The 23,123-nt window shown below is 45.7% G+C and overlaps 1 protein-coding gene across 3 annotated transcripts in view; it reads left to right on the top strand.

Moving 5' to 3' along the window:
- Positions 1 to 23,123, top strand: part of TRRAP (transformation/transcription domain associated protein) — a 1,102,174-nt gene that overhangs the window by 527,485 nt on the left and 551,566 nt on the right. For all 3 annotated transcript variants that reach the window (XM_069209830.1, XM_069209829.1, XM_069209828.1), the window contains one exon: positions 7,989 to 8,170. In XM_069209830.1, coding sequence (XP_069065931.1) covers positions 7,989 to 8,170 — 182 coding nt within the window. The remainder of the gene's footprint in view (positions 1 to 7,988; positions 8,171 to 23,123) is intronic.

A 23,123-nucleotide genomic window follows, 5' to 3' on the forward strand; every position in this document is an offset into this window, starting at 1 on the left:
TCTTGAGGTGCCTGCAGATGCAGGGGAGTCACTCCAAGGAAGATTCCTTCTTGCTTCTTGGATGCAGGCAGAGTCCTTGTGACCCTTGAGGGTACACAGCCACGGATGTTGAAATATTGCAGGACTGGAGAACCAATGTTTCAGTGGAAGCCCTCTCAACTGGGTACAGTCTTGTTTTTGTTCCAAAAGCAGACCAGCAGCAATTCTGAAAATCTGGGGCAGATGTCTTGCAGAGAGTTCCTTGTAGAGTCTTGCTCGACGAATCTGAGGACCCATCTTTGGGGGGGGGAGCCCTTAAGTAACCCTGAAAGGGGGTTGGTCACTCTCTGTGGTAACCCACCTAGATGGTGTCAGGGACGTCATTTACCTGGCCTAACCAGTCAGATGCTCCCAGGGGCCTCTGCCTACCTTGTTTCCCAGATGGCAGAATCAACCGGGCAAGTGGCAGAGGTCTGTGCACCTCCCTAGAGGAGGAACTGGATGGGGGTGGTCTCTCCCCAGTCCTTTGTGAGGTTTCACGCCAGAGGTGGATCCGGGTGTTCCTGAACTGGTGCAAACTAGATTAAGCAAGGAGGGCGCCCATTGGGCTCTTCAAAGCAGTCTGGTGGCACTCCGAGGCCACTCCACCCCAGCCCAGAGACACCTATTTCAAAGGGAGAGGTGGTCAGACCTTTCTCTTGCAGGAGATCCTTTGTTCTGTCTTCCCCTGCTTGAGTTAGGCTCATCAGCAAGAGGGCAGAACAGTGTCTGGGGGCGGCAGCAGCATGGGCTAGCAGCCAAACCCTATAAGGATGTCCAGGCAGAACTGGGGGAATCCTCTAAGGAACCCCCAGAGTACATGAGATCACGCAACTAGCACTGGAATCGGTGTAGTTGCATGTTTCCAGCATGTTTGATAGCAAACATGCCTTGGTTCAGAGAAGCCAATATGTAGTTAGACCACTCGTGTTGACCTGTGTCCACTACATACCTTAATATGGCTTCCCCGCACTTAGAAAGCCCAGGGAATGGAGTCTGGGGTTTGTAGGGGTACACTGCTCGGGCAGGACTACCCTCACACTTGGGGACATGCACCCTGCCCTTGGGATGAAGGGCCTACCAGAGGGGTGACTGACGGTGTCCAGGTGCAGTGAACGCAATATAAGGCAAGAAGAGAAAGGTGCCTGCACCATTTCACGCAGGCTGCCATGGCAATGGCAGGCCCACAGACATAGTTTGCATGGGCTCTCATGGGTGGCATAACACATAGCACAGAATCCGGGCACTGCCAAACTGACTTTCTGGGGTTTCCACTGCAGCTGCTGCCAACCCCTCAGACAGGATTCTGCCCTCATGGGGTCCAGGCAGCCCTGGCCCAGGAAGGCAGAACAAAGGATTTCCTCTGAGAGATGGTGTTACACCCTCTCCCTTTGGAAATAGGTGTGAAGGGCTGGGCAGGAGTAGCCTCCCCCCAGCCTCTGAAAATGCTTTGATGGGCACAGATGGTGCCCATCTCTGCATAAGCCAGTCTACACCGGTTCAGCCCTGCTCTGGTGTGAAACTGGACAAAGGAAAGGGGAGTGACCACTCCCCTGACCAGTACCTCCCAGAGGAGGTACCTAGAGCTCCTCCAGTGTGTCCCAGACCTTTGCCATCTTGGAAACAGAGGTGTTGGGGGCACACTGGACTGCTCTGAGTGGCCAGTGCCAGCAGGTGACATCAGAGACCACCTCTGATAGGCTCTTACCTTTCTTGGTAGCCAATCCTCCTTCTTGGTAGCCAAACCTCCTTTTCTGGCTATTTAGGGTCTCTGCTTTGGAGAATTCTTCAGATAACGAATGCAAGAGCTCACCAGAGTTCCTCTGCATCTCCCTCTTCGACTTCTACCAAGGATCGACCGCTGACTGCTCCAAGACGCCTGCAAAACCGCAACAAAGTAGCAAGACGACTACCAGCAACATTGTAGCGCCTCATTCTGCTGGTTTTCTCGACTGTTTCCTGGTGGTGCATGCTCTGGGGGTCGCCCGCCACCACCCTGCACCAGAAGCACAGAAGAAATCTCCTGTGGGTCAACGGAATCTTCCCCCTGCTAACGCAGGCACCAAAAGACTGCATCTCCGGTCCTCTGGGTCCCCTCTCATCCTGACGAGCATGGTCCCTGGAACACAGGAACTCTATCCAAGTGACTCCCAGTCCAGTGACTCTTCAGTCCAAGTTTGGTGGGGGTAAGTCCTTGCCTCCCCACGCTAGACTGCAAACCTGTGTACTGCGTGATTTGCAGCTGCTCCGGCTTCTGTGCACTCTTCCAGGATTTCCTTTGTGCACAGCCTAGCCTGGGTCCCCAGCACTCCGTCCTGCAGTGCTCAACCCGCTGAGTTGGCCTCCAACGTCGTGGGACCCTCTTTTGTAACTCTGCGTGGACTCTGGTTCACAAATCTTCCAAGTGCCTGTTCAGGTACTTCTACGGGTGCTGCCTGCTTCTGTGAGGGCTCTCTGAGTTGCTGAGCGCCCCCTCGGTCTCCTCCTCCAAGGGGCGACATCCTAGTCCTTCCTGGTCCTCAGCAGCACCCAAATACCTCTACTGCGACCCTTGCAGTTAGCAAGGCTTGTTTGCGGTATTTCTGCGTGGGAACACTTCTGCAACCTTCATCGCGACGTGGGACATCTTCCGTCCAAAGGAGAAGTTCCTAGTCCTCTTCGTTCTTGCACAATTCCAAGCTTCTTCCATCCGGAGGCAGCTTCCTTGCACCTTCATCCGGGGTTTCCTGGGCTCCTGCCCCCCTTGGACACTGTTGCGACTATTGGACTTGGTCCCCTTGCTTTGCAGGTCCTCAGGTCCAGGAATCCGTTTTCAGTGCACTGCTGGTGTTTGTTGTTCTTGCAGAATCCCCCCATCACGACTATTGTGTCCTTTTGGGGCAGTAGGTTTACTTTACTCCTACTTTTCAGGGTCTTGGGGTGGGGTATCTTGGACACCCTGACTGTTTTCTTACAGTCCCAGTGACCTTCTACAAGCTCCCATAGGTCTGGGGTCCATTCGTGATTCGCATTCCACTTTTGGAGTATATGGTGCATATAAAGTACCTTTATTTTTAGTAACTCTGTGTATTGTGTTTTCTTATGATATTGTGCATATGATATAAGTGGTACCTTCTATCAACCTAAGCTGCTAGAAACACATCTCTTCTACTAATAAGGGATACCTGGACCTGGCACAAGGTGTAAGTACCTTTTGGTACCCACTACAAGCCAGGCCAGCCTCCTACACATGCTCTGCATCAATTTCTGCTAGCATTGGCCAAAAAGCAACCCCCTGAGGGCTTGCGTGCCCCCCTGTACCAGAGTTATAGTTGTGACCACTGCACTAGCGCACAGAGTTCAGATCCTAGACATCTGCCAGGCAGCAACATGGGCATCTCTACACGTGTTTACCGGACACCACTGCCTGGACAGTCAGGTCTGCAGGGTCGGGCACTTAGCTTGTTCCGTCCTGCAGGACTTTTTTGTTTGAAATTGGTTCGCAGACCCACGTCCAGGGACAGTATTGCCTGGGTATCTATTCAAAGGTAAGAAAGCTGCTCTCTTATCAGATGGACAGGTTACCTTCAGTAACATCTTATCTGGTAGAGACTATCTAACTGCCGATTCATTACCAACCCACCCATCCTCCCCACTCTGCGAACAGATTTCTGGGGCCAGGGACTTCCCTTACAGGTCCCTAGTTTTGACACACCAATGTCCAGTGTTCATGGCTCTGCACGTCTTTTCTTTTTTCCATTCCACACAATGGCCATTCTCTTTCTAAAGCAGGAATAGCACACTGGTTGGTCAAATGCATACAGACCTGTTACACCAAAACTAAAAGACCTTTGTCTATCCCTGCTCTACCCATGCTCCCCTCAAAAAAGGAGCCTCCATGGCCTTCATTAGTAACATCCATACAGCTGACATCTGCAAAGCAGTTACCTGGTCTACTTCATGCACTTTTACCAAGAATTTTTATGTGGATGTTTTAGCACACCAACAAGCGAACTTTGACCAGCCTGTACTTTGCACACGGTCCCAATCTTCTACAACATACTCCCTGCTAGCCACTACTTAAGGGAAGACTGCTTTACAGTCTGCACAGCATGTTTATCTATATCTACACATGCCAGAAACTGAAAATGTTACCTGCCCTGTAAGCATCTGTTGGTGTCATGTAGTGCTGTACATTCACATAAGCCCAACCCTTTCCCCAGAAACCTTTATTTGTTGCAGATGATTTTCTTCCATCTTTCTTCTCATGACCATCTTCTTTTTGTATCTCTATGCTCCATTTCCATCCTCACCCATGTTGCGAAAAAACAATCTAAAAAAACGGTCATGAAGACAAATACCATAGTCCTGAAATGCCATGGGATGAGAATCATCGGAGCTGAAAAAATCGGCATATAAAAAAAACAGATTCTCACAGTCGATGTCAAAAACCTCCTAAGTCTGTCTATGTAAAAAAAAAAAAAAGTATCCTCCCTCATAGAATACGGAGGATTCCAGTATTGAAAAGCCAAAAAATTTGAGTCTACGTTTAATTACAGTGAAGATTGAAAATGGCTGCCAAGTCTGATTCTCCAAAATCGAAGACACAGTAACAAAACTATTGAGGTAGAAAAAATTTGAAAGTCTCCTAATGTCCAAAAATCTTCAAAGAAGCACAATACCAACAGGACATTTTGGACACGCAGTGTTGAAAGAAAACAGACAGACGTTCAGAAATAATCAACAAGACCAAAAAAGTGATCTGACGCACTTAATTCACATAAAATACTGTATAAATCACGAAATAAAGGACCAATAGAAGATACTGGTTATGTTTCACAAACTGAAAAGAGCAAACCAGTCACACCTAAACATGCCCAAGCAATAAAAGACCAGAGGAGATCACCAAAGTCAGCCTCAAGAACCTATTATGGACATAAAGCTGCATATTCTGCAAAATAAGGATAAAGCATGGCAAAATGCTGAAACTGATTCCTCTGAGGAAGATGTAGGACTGTATCTTTTCAATTCTTCATCTAATGAGATGAAGATTTACCATGCTTTCATTAAAAGGGCTTCTGATATCTATTGAGTTCAGCTGGAAGAACAGTAGTAGTTTTATTTCTGCAATAAACTTTAGATCCTTTGAATAAGTCATTTTTTTTCCCAACTCGTATTACAACAAAGTGGAGAGCTTATTTATTTTATTTTTTTGCACAAAATGAGCCCCATCTAGGGCAGTTGTGCCAACCCTGAAAAGAAATTGAAGATGGGGCGAATGGTGTTTGCTCAATGGCATGTTACTAACGTTAATACTTTACCTGGGCCCTCATTAAAGTTGTGTTCTTTCAGCCAGTCTTAACTCCGGGTAAAAACATGGAAGTCGAAATTACAGATGTCACAGCCCAGAACTGTAGTGTCCAAAACCTCAGGGCCTGCTAATTCTGTGCATGGCGTCCCCAGACTTGGGTGAATTGCTGCAGGATGGGGTTCAGGGCAGCAGTATTGCCCTGCTCCCTGCAGCAGTCTGGGGAAGCACACAATGCACCCATCAGTCAGGCTCAAGTGTGCCTTACACCACTATACCCCAGACTCACCCCCTCTAACTAATCACCCTTAAAGTAGCCCCCAACCTCTCCCCTACACTCCATCTTCCCTCTCAGTCCTGCATAAATTTTCCACCTGCTCAGAAGATGTGGAAAATCTTTTTTTTCTTCTTCATCAAATTGGTTTAAAAAAAAAAAAATACTTGGTAAAATACCCGTTAAGTCCAGGTGCGTGCATTTAATCTGCATTTCAGGTAAAAAAAACTCATAATGGCTGGACTTTTCAGTGGAAATACCAGTTACATAGTCCAGCTAACCTATAATGAGGGCCCTAGTCGGTACATAGATGTCAGTGGCTGACATTTTATAAATTACTACTCAATTTACCAGAACTATAGTAAAGAGCCAAGGCTATTTCTGAAAACTGGAAAGGCATCCCTTTTTAAGCTGAAATAGCAGACACAGCCTTACCGAGGCATATATGGCTACGAATTTTACAAATCAGAAAACTTAAGTACAAGCAGTTGTCATTGAGGTGCCACTTACGGGGATACCTTTTTAAACCCTCTCTCGTGGCAAGGCACACTCCCATCTAGACATTCTTTACATTCTGAGTGAACAAACAGAGAACAGAAGAGCATCTGTTTCAATTAGGACACCTCCACAGCATCTAGCTATTTATAATCAACCCTTTCTCCGCTGCTATGAGGCAAGAGAAATGGAGGAAGCAGAATTGTGGCTTGTGGAGCCTAAATCCTTGAATACTCCACATATTTGGAACTGAAAGTGTGCAGATACTGGAATTGTTGAAGTCCTTAGCAGCTTCAAGGTGAGAGTGCTGCTTTTCTTTAAAATCTGCATGCCTATAGAAGCAATTACAGTTTGTTCTCCCAGTTCAAAAAGAGCACCATGGAAAGAGCTTTGGTAACAAAGCTAGTTTGTGTTCTTAACCTATTTTAAATTGTCAGTAGGCTTAATATTTATTTATTGCATTTGAATTAAAACAAAACAAAAACCAGGAAAAGGTTGCTTTTACACGGTCATTTATTTTCTGACTTATCTGCAGAGAGCTTTTCTCTGTTTTAATAGTATTCTGGGATCCTGCACTTGGTTGTGGATATTCAGTGTTTCTGAGATACCCATTATTAAAAACTGATGTTTTTTTTCTTTCTTTTGCCTTTGAAATTCCGTGTTGCTCTTGCCGTGATATCACCAGTATTGGATCATTAAAGATGAATTTGTTCGACTTCTACCAACCGCATCCCAAAGCTCGTAGTCACTCGTAAAATGTTAAATGTGTGACTTTATAAAAACACATATATTTACCACAGTGGTGCTTGTGGCAAATGTGCCTTGTTTAATCTTGAATGATGTGGTGGGCTTAGAAATGCAGCTTCCCCTAACGTTGTCATACTTAAGATTTTCTACTGCATCAAGAGATGGACATCAGACAGAACTCCTTAGAGTTTTCAATTCCTTGTTTACTGAAGATGCAGATTTCTACAACTTTGTTAGAGATGGGTGAGCCACTAAAATCTTGATCCAGGCTCGAGGCCTGGCTCTGCTGGAGGTCCTCTTGGATCCTTGAGCCCAAAACGAGCCAAGCTTTCATTTGGCTTCTGCCTGCTATCCATGCCCTACCCATATGGTAAATGAATTAAAATCAAAGCATTAACATTTGAGCTAAAAAGGAGAGAGAAATAGACACTATTTTAGTCACTGATTTGTAGAAAGCGAAACCAGAAATCTTCAGAATAATTCTGACTTCCTACTTTGCCAAATTGTATGTCCTTGGGCAAATATTTTATTTCACCTATCCTTCTTTTTCTTGGTTATCACTTTTGGAAGCACCTTCAAACATGTGAGTTAAGAATACCAGGTGTACAAAAACATATTGCTTGCTCTTGTGACGTACTAAGGGCAAAGCTTCTACATGTTAAATACATTTGTTTTAATTTAGAGTAGACTTTATCAAGCTCTATGACTAATTTTAAAACCTTTATTTAGACAGTTTGTAACTACAAATGACTTCCTGTCACAGCAACTTTTTAGGCCCTGTAGATCCAGGTTGAGTTTGCTGTTGATCCATACTGGAAGTAATCTAGATCCTCCTTCACAGCTCATCTCAGAGTTATGATGTTGTGTCTATTATTTTTATGGCAAAATAATAGGAACAGTTGTGCAGTGCACTGGAGTCGATTCACTGAGATGTGCTGCTATACTGGCTATGTCCATGCCATCGTTTGTATATTGAGGAATGACAGTGTTACATTAATGGTTTACTTTTTTATGTCCATCCTTGTATGCATTGTTATTCTTTCAAGCTTGCATTAAGGTTTTCATCTGTTTCATTGTTAGGTTGCAATATTGCACTGAAATTCTTACATTTGTAGTGTTTGGTTAAGTTCCTGTTACATTCAAGTCTCTTAATGTTTGTTTAAACAGATCATCAGTATAATAGTTAAAAACGATGACAATTGGCTTGCAAATCAGCATTCTTTAGTGAGTCATCTGCGGCGTGTGTGGGTGAGTGAAGCTTTCCAAGAGAGGCATCGAAAAGAGAATATGGCAGCAACTAACTGGAAGGAACCCAAACTACTAGCATACTGCTTATTAAACTATTGCAAGTGAGTATTCCCTTACTTCTTATTTGGTTGATTCACGTATTCCAAAGGACACTCTTGTTATTGTACACTTATAAATAATATTAGAAGTTTTTTTGCTTACTTGAACTTCCTGAGCGCTGTATCTTTTTTCTATTTTGTGTCTGCCAACTGAAATGAGAAAAAGTCTTCTGTGTAGTATTGACGGTTTTAGATGTTTTGATTTAAACAAATTTGTGCTGAAGCTCTCCCTGGTGTAGGCCAATTAGAAACAATGTTTAGACAGGACATTTGATTTCTGTCTTACGTAGCAATTACAGGGTAACATGCCATACAGTCCTAACCTTTTTGGTGTTAGCACTGCACAATTGTCAAACATTAGCACTGCCTACTTTTTAGGTGGAGCCCCCCAGCCAGCTATGCAAATCATGTAACACAGCTATCTGGTGGGCTTCACCTAAAAAGTAGTTTGTGTTTATATGTTGTCATATTTGGGTTTACCAAGAAAAAAAGAGGGGCTAGCAGCCCACTCACTGCTTACCAGTGGTTGGCTTTTCTGTCACTATCATTTACCTGCTGCTTATTTAATTGCTTGTCTTGTCTTTCTTGCCTGTCTGGTCTCTGGAGCATATCCACTTTGCTTCTCTTTCCACTGCTCATCTTTAGGGAACTAATTTTTATTTTATCTTAAGCACAACTCAACAAGAGTTCATGTGTTTACAAGTTGCCTCTGTAGTGTCCTTCTATTCTTACTGTGTATGCTGTGCTGCTCACACTCTCTCTCTCTTTCTCTTCTCTCTCTCTCTCTCTCTCTCTCTCTCTCTCTCTCTCTCTCTCTCTCTCTCTCTCTGTCCCATGTGCTTCTCTCTCACCCTTCTCCATGATGCACCCTCATGTGCTTTCTCTGTGTTGTGTTCTCAACCTATTATTTCTCCACCTGGGCTGCATGTTGGTCTCTCGCCCACTTGTTTTGCTCCCTATGCTGCTCTATGTTGCTTTGTTTTACTACATTGCTTTACTCTGCCCTCATCCTCTGTGTTTTCCCCCCAGTTGCATCTACCTCCTCCCCAGCCCTCCATGTTGCTTCTCTGTCCTGCCCCCATGTTAAATAAGGAAGGAAACAAAAGCATCCGTTTGTGTTGTTGTAGTCACAATCTGGCATGTTCATTGGTATGGTGTGCATGCCTGCAGAACGACACAGGTGAAAACCTCATAGGCTTCTAGGCTTTATTTAATCTTCTTTATCCATGCTGAGTAGCATCAGAGATGCTCTACCGCATTGCTGAAATGTATTGGCAAAGCAAATAGGTCCCAGCATTGAGACCTATTGCTTTAGAAAAGCTTGTTCCTTAAAGTAGCCCCTCTTGCAAGTGATTTTAATATAGTCGACATCCTGCAATTTGTATGGCAAATGTATAGTACTCTATATGAAGTCAATGCTGACCTTGGTTGTCCAGCTGCTGTTGTGACTGGTGGCCCAGGTCGGTGAAACCCAGCAGTGTATTTCAGAAGAAGGCCCAAGGAAAGAGGGGACAATGTCCAGCCGTGCCCCCCTCCCCCCCCCAAAAAGGAGGGAAGATTTGCCTGGAGATTGCAGGATTTGTGGGGACCAGCAAGGTTTAGGTGACCCCACCGTAGCAGGTAGGTCAGAGCTAGCCCTCAGCACGCAGGAGAGCCAGCATTAATCGACAGAGCCCCCAGCAGGACCTTCTGGCAGCATTCGCAGGGAGATCTCAACAGCATAGCAAAGAGAGAGGCCAATGTTGCAGGAGTTGCACAGAGGACATCATTCTTGGAGCTGGAGAGTGCCCCTGGCCGGGACTTATTGGAGCTAGAAGGTCTTCGGACTGAAGAGCCAGCAAGCCTGACGACAAACCGACATGGTTCACATGGGTTCCAGCCAAGCAGCTCCAGTGAGGGACCACAGACTTCCCAGTTGCAAGGAAGATAGGTCAGACTTCTGGAGAGCCACAGAACAACCACCTGTGTTGTAGAGCCTTGAAGAGTCCATGGGACAGCAGGATCCACAAGCCAGTCCTCATTATTGAGGTGCCTGCAGATGCAAGGGAGTGACTCCTTCACTCCAAGGGAGATTCCTTCTTTGCTTTCCTAAGTGCATGCAGAGTCCCAGTGACTGGAGGATGCACGGCCACAGGGTTGCAAAAGTCTTTGCAGAACTTGGAAACAAAGCTGAAGTAGGAGACCTCTTACTTGATTCCAGTGAAGAACCGCAGCGGTTTCGGTGTCCAGGATGCAGAAGTGCCTTGCAGATCGTTGATAAAGTCTTGCAGACAAATCTAGCATCCCACCATTAGGGGGAGCCCTTAGGTAACCCAGGAAGGGGGTTCGGTACTTACTGCAGTGACCCAGCTATCAGAGGGGTCAAGGATGTCACCCAGCTGGACTAACTATATAGAGTCATATGCCCCCAGGGGCCGCCGCCTGTTTATCTTGTTTCCAAGATGGCAGAATCAAGTGGCTATCTGGCAGAGCTCTGTACACCTCCCTATGGGAGGAGCTGGACGGGGGGGTGGTCACTCCCCTGTCTTTATGTGTGGTTTTGCATCAGAATGGGAACCAGGGGTTCCTGCTCTAGTGTACACCTATTTATGCAAGGAGGGCACTAAATGTGCCCTTCAAATCAGTCTGGTGGCCCTCAAGGGCACCCCAACCCCAGGCCAGAGACACCTGTTACTAAAGAACTGTTGTTGGCACCTCTGTCATACAGGAAAACCTTTGTTCTGCCTTACCCTGCTTAAGTTAGGTTCATCAGCAGGAGAGCAGAACAGTGTCTAGGGTCGGCAGCTGCATGGGCTAGCAGCCAGACCCCCTACGGCTGTACAGGCAGAAATGTGGCATCCTCTAAGGGACCCCCCCAGAGTACATGGGATCATGCAACTAGCACTGGAATCAGTGTAGTTGCAGGATTCCAACATGTTTGATGACCAATCTTGTCTAGGTTCGGAGAAGCCATTATGTAGTTGGACCAATCGTGTTGACCAGTGTCCTCTACATACCTTAAGATGGCTTCCACACACTTGGAGTCCAGGAATTGGCCTGGGGTCTATAGGGGCACCCTGCTCATGTAGGGTACCCTTCACACTCAGAAACATGCATCCTGCCCTTGGGTTGACGGGCTTACCAGAGGGGTGACTTAAAAAGTCTTAGTGCGGTGGTCAGGTTCGGTGGTGAAAGGGTGCATGCATCATTTCATGCAGATGCAATGGCAAGACTGCAGTCACAGTTTCCATGGCCTCCCATGGGTGGCATAATACATGCTTCAGCCCATGGGTGGCCCTTGGTGTACCAATGCCCTGGGTACCTAGGTACCATATACTAGGGACTTACATGGGTGCACCAGTATGCCAATTGTGAGTGTAAGAAGTTACCAGCAACTAAATGTAGAGAAGGCACTGCTTAGGGATCCTGGTTAGCAGGATCCCAGTGCACTACAGTCCAAAACATACTAACACCAAGCAAAAACGTAGGGGATACTACAACCAGAACCCAGCTTACTAAAGAGGTGGGTTTTGCAAATATTCTGAAGGGCTGTTCTCTCTCCTTCAATATTACTTCTCCATCCATGCCACCATCCTGCGATCGCATGATGGAGGATCACTTGCCACTCCTCGAAGAGCGATTTTATGGCTCTCTTGGCCAAGGGAGACATAGAGAGGGTTCCTGTGCCAAAAGAAGATTGTGGTACTATTCCTGCTACTTTCTGGTACCCAAAGAGGACAAGGGACTCCACCTGTCCTAGACCTTTGGTCCCTCATGCTCTTCCTCAGGAAGGATAAGTTCAAAATGCTTGCTCTGGCTCGGGTTGTATCTGCCCTGGACCCAGGAGACTGGATGGTAGTGTTGGACTTGCAGGACACTTAGTTCCATACTTTGGTCTTGCCTGCCCACAGATGTTACTTTAGGTTCACAGTAGGCCACAAGCTCTTTGTTTACCGTGCTCCACTTTGGGCTTACCAGCGCCCCACAGGTGTTCACCAAGATGATGGTGGTGGTCTCAGCTCATCTGTGCAAGTCAGGGGTTTCAGTCTTCCCCTACCTGGACGACTTACTGTTGAAGGCGGGCTTGCCCCAGGATGTTGTCTCCCTCCTGCAGACTACTGTGGACCCCCTGCATTCACTGGGGTTAACTATAAACATGCCAAAGTCACACCTGACTCCCTCTGAGACACTCCTTTTCATCAGAGCTGTTGTGGACACAGTGCAGTTTCAGGCTTATTCTCTGTGAGTCCAGGATATTCAGGCTATGATACCAATGTTTCAGCCCCTATCCTGGATTTTGGTGAGAATGGCTTTGAGACTGCAGCGCTTCATGGCCACAAGCATCCTTTTGGTGACTCATGCCAGATGGCATATGCGCAGGCTCTTTATTGGGACCTGAAGTTCCAGTGAGCACAGCATCAGGGGAATTTCTCCGACATGGTCCAGATCTTGGAGGGAACTGCACAAGATCTGCAGCGCTGGCTAACGAACTGCAATTGGGTCAGAGACTGAGACCCCCTCTCCTCTCCCCAACCAGAACTGACTGTAGTAACAGATTCATCACTGCTGGGCTGGGGTGGCCATCTGGGAGAGGCAGAGATCAGAGGCATCTGGTCTTCGACGGAGTCCAGACTCCACATCAACCTTTTGGAGCTCTGCGCAATCCGGCTAGCATTGAAAGCGTTTCTTCCCTCACTCAAGGGAAGGTAGTTCAGGTGTTCACAGACAACACCACTGCCATGTGATACTGCAACAAGCATGGTGTGGTGGGGTCATAGAGCCTTTGTCAGAAGGCTCTGCGTCTCTGGATGTGGCTGGAGCAACATGGCATATCCCTGGCGGATCAACATCTGGCTGGCTCTCTGAACACCAGAGTGGAAAAACTCAGCTTACAGTTCCTAGATGATCACGAATGGCGTCTCCATTTGGTGCCAGTTGGCTGGTGGCCACTGGCCACTACATCTCAACACAAAGAATACACAGTTCCACTCAGGGATAGAAGATTCAATCCCAACAGTACGCAAAAAGGGGAAAGAAGAGAGAGAGAGAAGGAATAAGACGGTTCCGGTGAGTCTGATCAAGTCGGAACAAGAGCCCTCACTCACCAGGTGGTGACATGCTTCATCATAGGGCTCTGCACCTCATCAGGCCAGCACTGCAATGCCTGACGGGCCCCGCATGGGGACTCTTTGCCAGAGATTTTATAATATAGACAATTACCGGTTGGTGAATGTAGAAATGTGGGATTGGTACAAAAACGTGCTGTTAAAAATGACTAGAGGAAAAAGCAACAGAGAAATGTTATTGGAGAAGAAAAAAAACTGTGTATGGGAAAGAGATTAGAATAATGACTAATCTACCCTAAACAGGTGAAGTGACTGATGACCACAATCCCACTAGTCTGGGAATGTGATGTGTGCAAGTACAGGAATCCCTATACTGCCTCAGTCAGGTCAACATGTTTCTCGCTTCTATAGTCAACAAGGATCTAATGCGATTCGTTAGGACCAAAAAACCTACCTAATCCTCATTTATCAAAAATCTTAAAATTTCGGAGTCTTGCAGGAACCTAAAGGCCACAGGGCCCGCAGGATGAGTGAGCTGCAGGCATTATCATCTAAGCTGCCCTACCTTTCCATCTCTTCTGACAGTGGTGCTTCGCACTAGGGCCTCCTTTTTGTCAAAAACGGTCACGCCCTTTCATGTAGGCCAATCCATCACCTTGCCTACTTTTTGCACACCCCGAAATCCTTCTAAGTAAGAGGGGAGAGACTCCACCACCTGGACCTAAAAAGACCCTTGGCGGTCTACCTTGATCATAGAAAATAATTCCAGGTGGATGATAACCAAAAAAGAGTTTGTGGGTGCAAGTAAAGGTTGGGCAGTGCAGAAGTGAACCATCTCCTGAAGGGTCGTTCTCTGTATTAAAATCTGCTACACACTGGACAATAAGTAACCACCTGAAGGTTTGCATGTTCATTCTATTAGAGCAACAACTGCGACCATTTTGTTAGCACATGGAGTCCCAGTCCTTCATCAGTGAGGTAGCAACATGGCCACCCTTGCACATGTTCCCCAAACACTACTGCCTGGACAGTCAGGTCTGTGGGGACAGGTACTTTGCCCGGGCGGTCCTGCAGAACTAACTAGTTTGATCTTGATTCGCAGACCCACCTCCGGGGATGGTATTGATTGGGTATCTATTCAAGTGTAAGGAATCTTCAACTAGAAGTCTCTATCAGATGAACAAGTTAATTACCTTTGGTAAAGCCTTATCTGGTCTAGACATATGTCTAGTTGTAGATTCCTTACCTACCGACCCACACATCCTCCCAGCTTTGTGACTGATTTCTAGGAACAGACACTCCCCTTTCAGGGTTTTAGTTTTGATACAACATTGGTCAGTGTTCTTCATGGCTCTGCGCTTCTTGCTTGGGAAATCGTGAAAAGAAACTGACTTCGGCGCACCAGGGTGATACCTATATCAGACCCGCAGTGCCACATCCACGCGGACCACACAGACGATGGACACGGAGCCGATTGTCGCCACCTAACGTCAGGCAGGGATACAGCTCGAGAAGAATCTCCAGATCTAGACTGACACCTTGAGGAAATTCAAAAGGTAAGGAATCATTCAGCTAGAGTATGCCTCAACCAGATAAGGCATTACTGAATATACGTAACTTGTTAGTTCGGCTAACATGCACCAGTCCATGTCCTGCTTCCATGCCCCAAAATCAGGGACTTTCCTGGCCTCCTGTGCCTTTGCTACATTTCTATTTGCCACTGGCAGGTCCATTGTCGGCTGCTTACTCAGCACCCTGCAAACCCCTGCCTCTCTCCAGAGATTAAGAAAACATTGTTTGGCAAAGAGTTCTCGTATCTCTGGGAATTCCAAATTTTGCACCATCAACTTTTGAAAACTGTAAAAATTCATAACTCAAAGTACTCACCCATTTACAATGATGTTGGTATCAAAATTTATATAAAAGTATATGTTGCTTTTATAATTTGGTGTTGGATTTCTTTGAGTGTCTCGCTTTACTGCCTTTGTGTGTGCAATACATACTTAGCACTACCCTCTGATATGCCTGCTTGCCCACACTACCACAAGAGAGCATTTGGGGTGTCATTTGGGCCTCTGTATTTCTTTTGGGGTTTGCTTGGACTGCTTACACAGTGTACCTCTTTTTGGTTCGCTATATAAAGAGCCAGCTTTCTATAATAGTAAATAGATCTAGAATGCATAATAAGGAATAAGCTGAAAAAGCACGTATTCAATATACTGGAATTTTGGTCTGACTGAGTTGGCAGACCGTGTAACTTAAGGCCGAGTTACCGGACACTGGAGATGGGGCTAGGGTTCAGCCCAACACAAATCTCAAGTAGGAGAGGAGACCCCATAATTAGTGTTCTCCCCATTTAGTTTGACTAATTACCATTCATCCACTGTGTTACTCCTGAAGCTACTTAGCTGATTTATGTTCATCACTTGATATATGGACGATGATTTTAGGTCATCTGTGTACAGATAGATATTAAGACCATGTGTGTCAATGAAATAGGATAAAGAGACATATAAAGATTAAATGGTAGGAGGTGATAAAATGGACCTCTAGAAATCAGACAGCCATTCCAAAGCAGGGCCTTGTATTCCAAAAGCCTGCAGCCTAGACAGCAGGTTTTCACGGTGAACGATGTAGAAGTTCACTGATAAATTCAAAGGAATAAGGGTGCTGGAACATAGGTGTCTAACCAGCCACACAACTCATCCAGCGTTAAAAGGACTGATTTCAGGGCTTCATTCTGTAGGAAAACCCAACAGGCAGGGGTGTGGAAAGTGGTCATCTTCCACAGATAACTGAGCTTCTGGATGATAATCTTCTTTTTCAAGACATTTGGGCACACAGGTCACTCGTGAAGTAGGACAATCATTTGAAAAATTCTTCAGGCCCAAGGAAGTTTCTTCATGAAAGTCAGAACAAATGTCTGTTTCGGAAGATCAAGAATTAGTTCATGGCCTCAGAGAAGCTTTTAACACAGTCCATGCTGTTTCAGGTTCTTGTAAAATAATAATAATACAATAAATAAATAAATGAAAGCTTTTCTGGCGAGCTGGTGGCAAAGGGTCCCCAGGTGATACATTTGCCTTACTCACCAAGATCCAAGATAAAAAATCTGGGTGTATTCTTAGTGAGGATGCCTTGAACTGTTCAAATAAATTACTTGTTTCACACCAGATCTGTTGTTGCTTGAAGAGGAAGCGGTATTTGCAATTTTATGATCAAAGAAGTCCGCAGTAAGATTATAGCAGTCATCTGTGGGTTCAGTGGGATATGACTGGGGAGCTCTGTTAAGTAATTGATAATAAGAGTAGCTCTTGATTTATTAGGAACTTCAAAAAGATTTGAGGTTAAAAGTTCAACTTGGCTTTCCTGATATGTTGTTTATTTTTTTTGTTTTAGCGATAATACAGATTGTGCCATTTCTCTTTAGAAGACTGATTAAAACAGTTTTTGGGATGACAAGTTACAAGTTGTCGCGTTGTGTCTATCAATCAAAGATTAAAGATTATCTGTACCTGAATGAGCCGTGTTGTAAAAAGAGTCGAAGGCCTCAGCTGGATCGGTGAATAACTTGTCGAAAGGGCATTAAGGAATAGCATCCACATGTGACTCTAACAAGCTTGAAATCCATCTCTTGAAAGTATCAGGGAGGATGAATTTCTTTGTGTTCAATGATTTGCAGAATTGAGACGAAAAATAGAGAGCACAGCTGTCAGACCAAGGTACAGCAATCACAAATTAGGCTTGGCATATAATAGAGTTAGCACAAATAGTATCTGACATATGGCCCTTAGAATGGGTAGGAAGGAGAAATTTAAGTTGCATTTTGAATTAAGCCAGAATTTCTGTACACTTCATAGTACATGGTGTCTGAAGAAGGTGGTCTGTATACTACAATATAAAATCCCAGGACATTGGTTGGAATGTGAAATTAACACATACAAATTACATCCCAAGTCCAAGTTAGTGTATTTCAAATTGTTGCTGATTAGAAAAACACCACCACCTCTTTGTTTAGAAGGGTGGTGGACTTCAAATAGTCAGAAGTAAGGTGAAATTATAGCTGTAAAAACATGTAATGTGTAGACAGTGAACTAAGTTACTGTAATGAAAACCATGACCAACTCACAATAAAAAAAATAAAAAAAAGTTTTTACCTGATTGGGTAATAATTAATAGTGCACCAAGCATTAATCAAGAAGGCATGTAAAGGCCTTCTCACAACAAGGCCATGCTTAAAGCAGGGAAATAAGGTTATAGGCTCAAAGATGTTTTGCTGATGGCATCTAAGTCATGAAGGGGCTAAACAAAAGTTTAAGCAGTGCAGAGCAATCTCACAAAGGTATCTTATTCCACAAAGACGCTGACTAGCCACGATCTGGGCGCAGGCATGCTTACCTTTGGCATAACTTTGCTTTGCCACTTGCAGACCTGCAGCATGGATGCTCTGTGGGATGTGTTTTATACCCGTCACCTTCTGTATGAGTAGAAAGTAGAGCAGGAACCCAAAGTGGCCACTACCTATGGCTAATTTGAGCCTGTGGTTGTCGGTGGGGACCACTGGCACTTATGTTTGTGGACCAGCACTTATTTTTACTCATCAGACATTTTCAGAGAGCAAGCCAGGGAAAAACACAAAAAGAGAAAGGAGGAGGAAGCAAAAGACAAAAAAAACATGATTACGGGAGAAAGCAGGAAACCTAGAATAGTGAGGCAGACGTGAAGTGGATTAATGAGGTCAGAGGAGGACTCAGGACTATGCAGCCTTGGTATTCAGTCTGCTGACATTTAATAGTACCGGCTGTAAGCTGCTGAGCAGCACTTTCAGTGGTGACACTCACTGTTTTACAAATAAAGCACTGGTCACTACTAATGTCTAGACCGTCCCAAATAAAGAATGACAGCTAAACAGGCCATATAAAATCTTCCCAAACTAAAAATTGTAAGTACAATGCCTCTGAAAAATGTGCTATAATATTCAACAATAAACAATTTTAAAACACACTGAGTAAAATCGATGCCATAAAACATGTGCAGTGCAAAATAGCAGTAGTCTTTGACAGATCCCTTTCATGTGGCACTAAAAAGTCCTAAGAAGATAAACACCGTGTGTAGTCTCCCTCTCAAATTCTCACTCCATTACAAGTTGTAGATTGTACGTGTTAATGCTGTACAAGCGCATCATGGATAGGGAGGGAATTTCCCTCAGAAGGAAGCAAGTAATATCTCCAGACGCATACCTTCTATTAGAACCTGGAGGCGCATCTTTGAATGTTCCTTCATCTCTGGAGCTGCAACCTTTTGTAGAAGAGCTTCCCCCAACTCTTTTAGTGGAGAATTACTCTGAGCCATCTAGAGGTCTAGTACCTACATCAACGGTTTCTCCACCACTCTGTAAGGCTGATAATCCACAAATGCAACCTCTTTCAGCTCCACAATAGAAAGCGAAGAGACATCACACATGTTCATGATGAGTTCCAAAAGAAAAACAGTAAGAAGAACCGTCACTGTAGGTGCTCTAGACACAGGTAGATCTTCTAGATCCAGATATGTCAGTCCTGAGAGAAGATTTCCATCCGCTTCAGTGTTGAACATGAGTTGTGCTCTGTTTTGGTTCTGCAAACGACTACTCTTAGAGTTTCCCGATGGATGATGTCTTTTGATGTAGTGACAAACGTAGCAGTTTTGAAGCTGATCAGTGAAACTTCCACTCTTGTTTGAGACATGCATAATTTTCAGAACTCTTCTCAGTAACCCCAAAGCAAGACCTTTAGTTGCTAAATCTGTTGACCATTGCCAAGAGAAGAATGCAGGCCTTTAGAATCAGATCCTCAATTATGAGAGAAAAGCAACCACCCAATTCTTTGGTAGTCTCTTCAGCAAAAAAATGTTTCAGTGCTTCGGGATCAACAGAATCAGCTCCTCCAGAAGAGGACAGCAAACAGATTAACGCAGTTCAGAAGAAAGCCCACACTGTGGGCTTCTACTTCTGCAAACTATGGAACTCTGAGGCGATTTCTTGACCGTTTTACTGAATATTGGTATAATCTTAAGGCTATTGTTCTGTAAGGCAAGGACATATCAAACAAGACCACCAGTCCTTCTAATAGTTTAGCTGGTTTGGCAGCACGTGACATTCCTCATGGAATTCCTTTAAAACTTAACTCTTTGCTAAGACTCACTTCCCAGACTCCTCCAGCATGACAGAAAATCAGATATATTGCTTTTTCCAGTTATTCCCTCTTTGGTTGTCATGTGGATCATAAATGCCAGCAGATGAGACCCTAAAATCTGTGGGCTCAGTGGAAATGAAGGAGTTCCCAGAGGTCCAGTTAGAGTGTTATGCGAAAGGCCAACAACAATAGCAAAGTTTGTTTTGGAAAAAGCAGCAACGAGAACAACTGCCACTGAAATGTGTTTTTTCAGTATGGCCATCTCAGAGAAATACAGACTCACAGCAACCTCTGTAGCTGCAGGTTCACCCCCTACAGAGACAAATGATTACTTCGCTGCCACCTCCATCTAGCACCCTGATAGCTAGGAATATTTCCAACCATATCCAGCTTGGCAGAAAAAAACAAAAGATGTGGTGCCGTATAATTATAAAATCCAGTTGCACAGTTATTCTTTACTTCCTCTCCTTATGTTCCATCAAAGACGTGAGACTTTGAAGTGTCTGACACAAGAAGTGAAGTTTCTTCCAAAGAAGAGAACTTGTGAAAGTACCCAAGTCCTAAATGGGACAACACAATTTACTCCTGTTCTACTTGGTTTATAAGAAAAGTAAAAACTTGGAATTTCGACCTATCGTGTATCTCAGATATGCCAAAACTCTTGCGATGTGCAAGAAATTTAGAAAGCTGGCTCTCCATCAAATTTTTACACACCTTCACAAAGAAGATTGGATTGTATCGTTAGATCTGCAGTATGCCAAATTTCATATTTCAGTCTTAGACTATAGGAAGCTCGCTCTCTATATAGTGCACTGAAATGATGTACACTGTGTAAAGAGTCCAGTGGATCCCCAAAGGCTTGTAGAGACTAAAATAGATAGGTCTAGTGCTCTTTTTGTGGTTGTGTTGGCAAGCAGTTAGGCTTATTGTAGGAAGTTGGCTCTGTATGTGCTATTTCAAAGTAAGGAATAGCATGCACAGAGTCCAAGGGTTCCCCTTAGAGGTAAAATAGTGGTAAAAAGAGATAATACTAATGCTCTATTTTGTGGTAGTGTGGTCGAGCAGTAGGCTTATCCAAGGAGTAGTGTTAAGCATTTGTTGTACATACACATAGACAATAAATGAGGTACACACACTCAGAGACAAATCCAGCCAATAGGTTTTGTTATAGAAAAATATCTTTTCTTAGTTTATTTTAAGAACCACAGGTTCAAATTTAACATGTAATATCTTGTTTGAAAGGTATTGCAGGTAAGTACATTAGGAACTTTGAATCATTTCAATTGCATGTATACTTTTCAAGTTATTCACAAATAGCTGTTTTAAAAGTGGACACTTAGTGCAATTTTCACAGTTCCTAGGGGAGGTAAGTTTTTGTTAGTTTTACCAGGTAAGTAAGACACTTACAGGGTTCAGTTCTTGGTCCAAGGTAGCCCACCGTTGGGGGTTCAGAGCAACCCCAAAGTTACCACACCAGCAGCTCAGGGCCGGTCAGGTGCAGAGTTCAAAGTGGTGCCCAAAACGCATAGGCTAGAATGGAGAGAAGGGGGTGCCCCGGTTCCGGTCTGCTTGCAGGTAAGTACCCGCGTCTTCGGAGGGCAGACCAGGGGTGTTTTGTAGGGCACCGGGGGGGGACACAAGCCCACACAGAAATTTCACCCTCAGCAGCGCGGGGGCGGCCGGGTGCAGTGTAGAAACAAGCGTCGGGTTTTCAATGTTAGTCTATGAGAGATCAAGGGATCTCTTCAGCGCTGCAGGCAGGCAAGCGGGGGCTTCCTCGGGGAAACCTCCACTTGGGCAAGGGAGAGGGACTCCTGGGGGTCACTTCTGCAGTGAAAGTCCGGTCCTTCAGGTCCTGGGGGCTGCGGGTGCAGGGTCTTTTCCAGGCGTCGGGACTTAGGTTTCAGAGAGTCGCGGTCAGGGGAAGCCTCGGGATTCCCTCTGCAGGCGGCGCTGTGGGGGCTCAGGGGGGACAGGTTTTGGTACTCACAGTCGTAGAGTAGTCCGGGGGTCCTCCCTGAGGTGTTGGTTCTCCACCAGCCGAGTCGGGTTCGCCGGGTGCAGTGTTGCAAGTCTCACGCTTCTTGCGGGGAGATTGCAGGGTTCTTTAAAGCTGCTCCTTTGGATAAAGTTGCAGTCTTTTTGGAGCAGGTCCGCTGTCCTCGGGAGTTTCTTGTCGTCGTCGAAGCAGGGCAGTCCTCAGAGGATGCAGAGGTCGCTGGTCCCTTTGGAAGGCGTCGCTGGAGCAGAGTTCTTTGGAAGGCAGGAGACAGGCCGGTGAGTTTCTGGAGCCAAGGCAGTTGTTGTCTTCTGGTCTTCCTCTGCAGGGGTTTTCAGCTAGGCAGTCCTTCTTCTTGTTGTTGCAGGAATCTAATTTTCTAGGGTTCAGGGTAGCCCTTAAATACTAAATTTAAGGGCGTGTTTAGGTCTGGGGCGTTAGTAGCCAATGGCTACTAGCCCTGAGGGTGGGTACACCCTCTTTGTGCCTCCTCCCAAGGGGAGGGGGGTCACAATCCTAACCCTATTGGGGGAATCCTCCATCTGCAAGATGGAGGATTTCTAAAAGTTAGAGTCACCTCAGCTCAGGACACCTTAGGGGCTGTCCTGACTGGCCAGTGACTCCTCCTTGTTATTCTCATTATTTTCTCCGGCCTTGCCGCCAAAAGTGGGGGCCGGGCCGGAGGGGGCGGGCAACTCCACTAGCTGGAGTGTCCTGCGGTGCTGTGACAAAGGGGTGAGCCTTTGAGGCTCACCGCCAGGTGTTACAGCTCCTGCCTGGGGGAGGTGTTAGCATCTCCACCCAGTGCAGGCTTTGTTACTGGCCTCAGAGTGACAAAGGCACTCTCCCCATGGGGCCAGCAACATGTCTCTAGTGTGGCAGGCTGCTGGAACTAGTCAGCCTACACAGATAGTCGGTTAAGTTTCAGGGGGCACCTCTAAGGTGCCCTCTGGGGTGTATTTTGCAATAAAATGTACACTGGCATCAGTGTGCATTTATTGTGCTGAGAAGTTTGATACCAAACTTCCCAGTTTTCAGTGTAGCCATTATGGTGCTGTGGAGTTCGTGTAAAACAGACTCCCAGACCATATATTCTTATGGCTACCCTGCACTTACAATGTCTAAGGTTTTGCTTAGACACCGTAGGGGCACAGTGCTCATGCACTGGTACCCTCACCTATGGTATAGTGCACCCTGCCTTAGGGCTGTAAGGCCTGCTAGAGGGGTGTCTTACCTATACTGCATAGGCAGTGAGAGGCTGGCATGGCACCCTGAGGGGAGTGCCATGTCGACTTACTCATTTTGTTCTCACTAGCACACACAAGCTGGTAAGCAGTGTGTCTGTGCTGAGTGAGGGGTCTCTAGGGTGGCATAAGACATGCTGCAGCCCTTAGAGACCTTCCTTGGCATCAGGGCCCTTGGTACTAGAAGTACCAGTTACAAGGGACTTATCTGAATGCCAGGGTCTGCCAATTGTGGATACAATGGTACATTTTAGGTGAAAGAACACTGGTGCTGGGGCCTGGTTAGCAGGGTCCCAGCACACTTCTCAGTCAAGTCAGCATCAGTATCAGGCAAAAAGTGGGGGGTAACTGCAACAGGGAGCCATTTCTTTACACAAGCCCCCCCCAGCCCACAGGCCAGGAGACTCAGCCAAAGCTGGGAGAGTCTTCCTAGTCTGTCAGGCGAGGAAGAGTAGAGGAAATAGGCTGGTTTGTTGCAGGGCCTACTCTGCCTTA

This window comes from Pleurodeles waltl, chromosome 10 (assembly GCF_031143425.1).
Source record: "Pleurodeles waltl isolate 20211129_DDA chromosome 10, aPleWal1.hap1.20221129, whole genome shotgun sequence".
NCBI classification, from domain to species: domain Eukaryota; kingdom Metazoa; phylum Chordata; class Amphibia; order Caudata; family Salamandridae; genus Pleurodeles; species Pleurodeles waltl.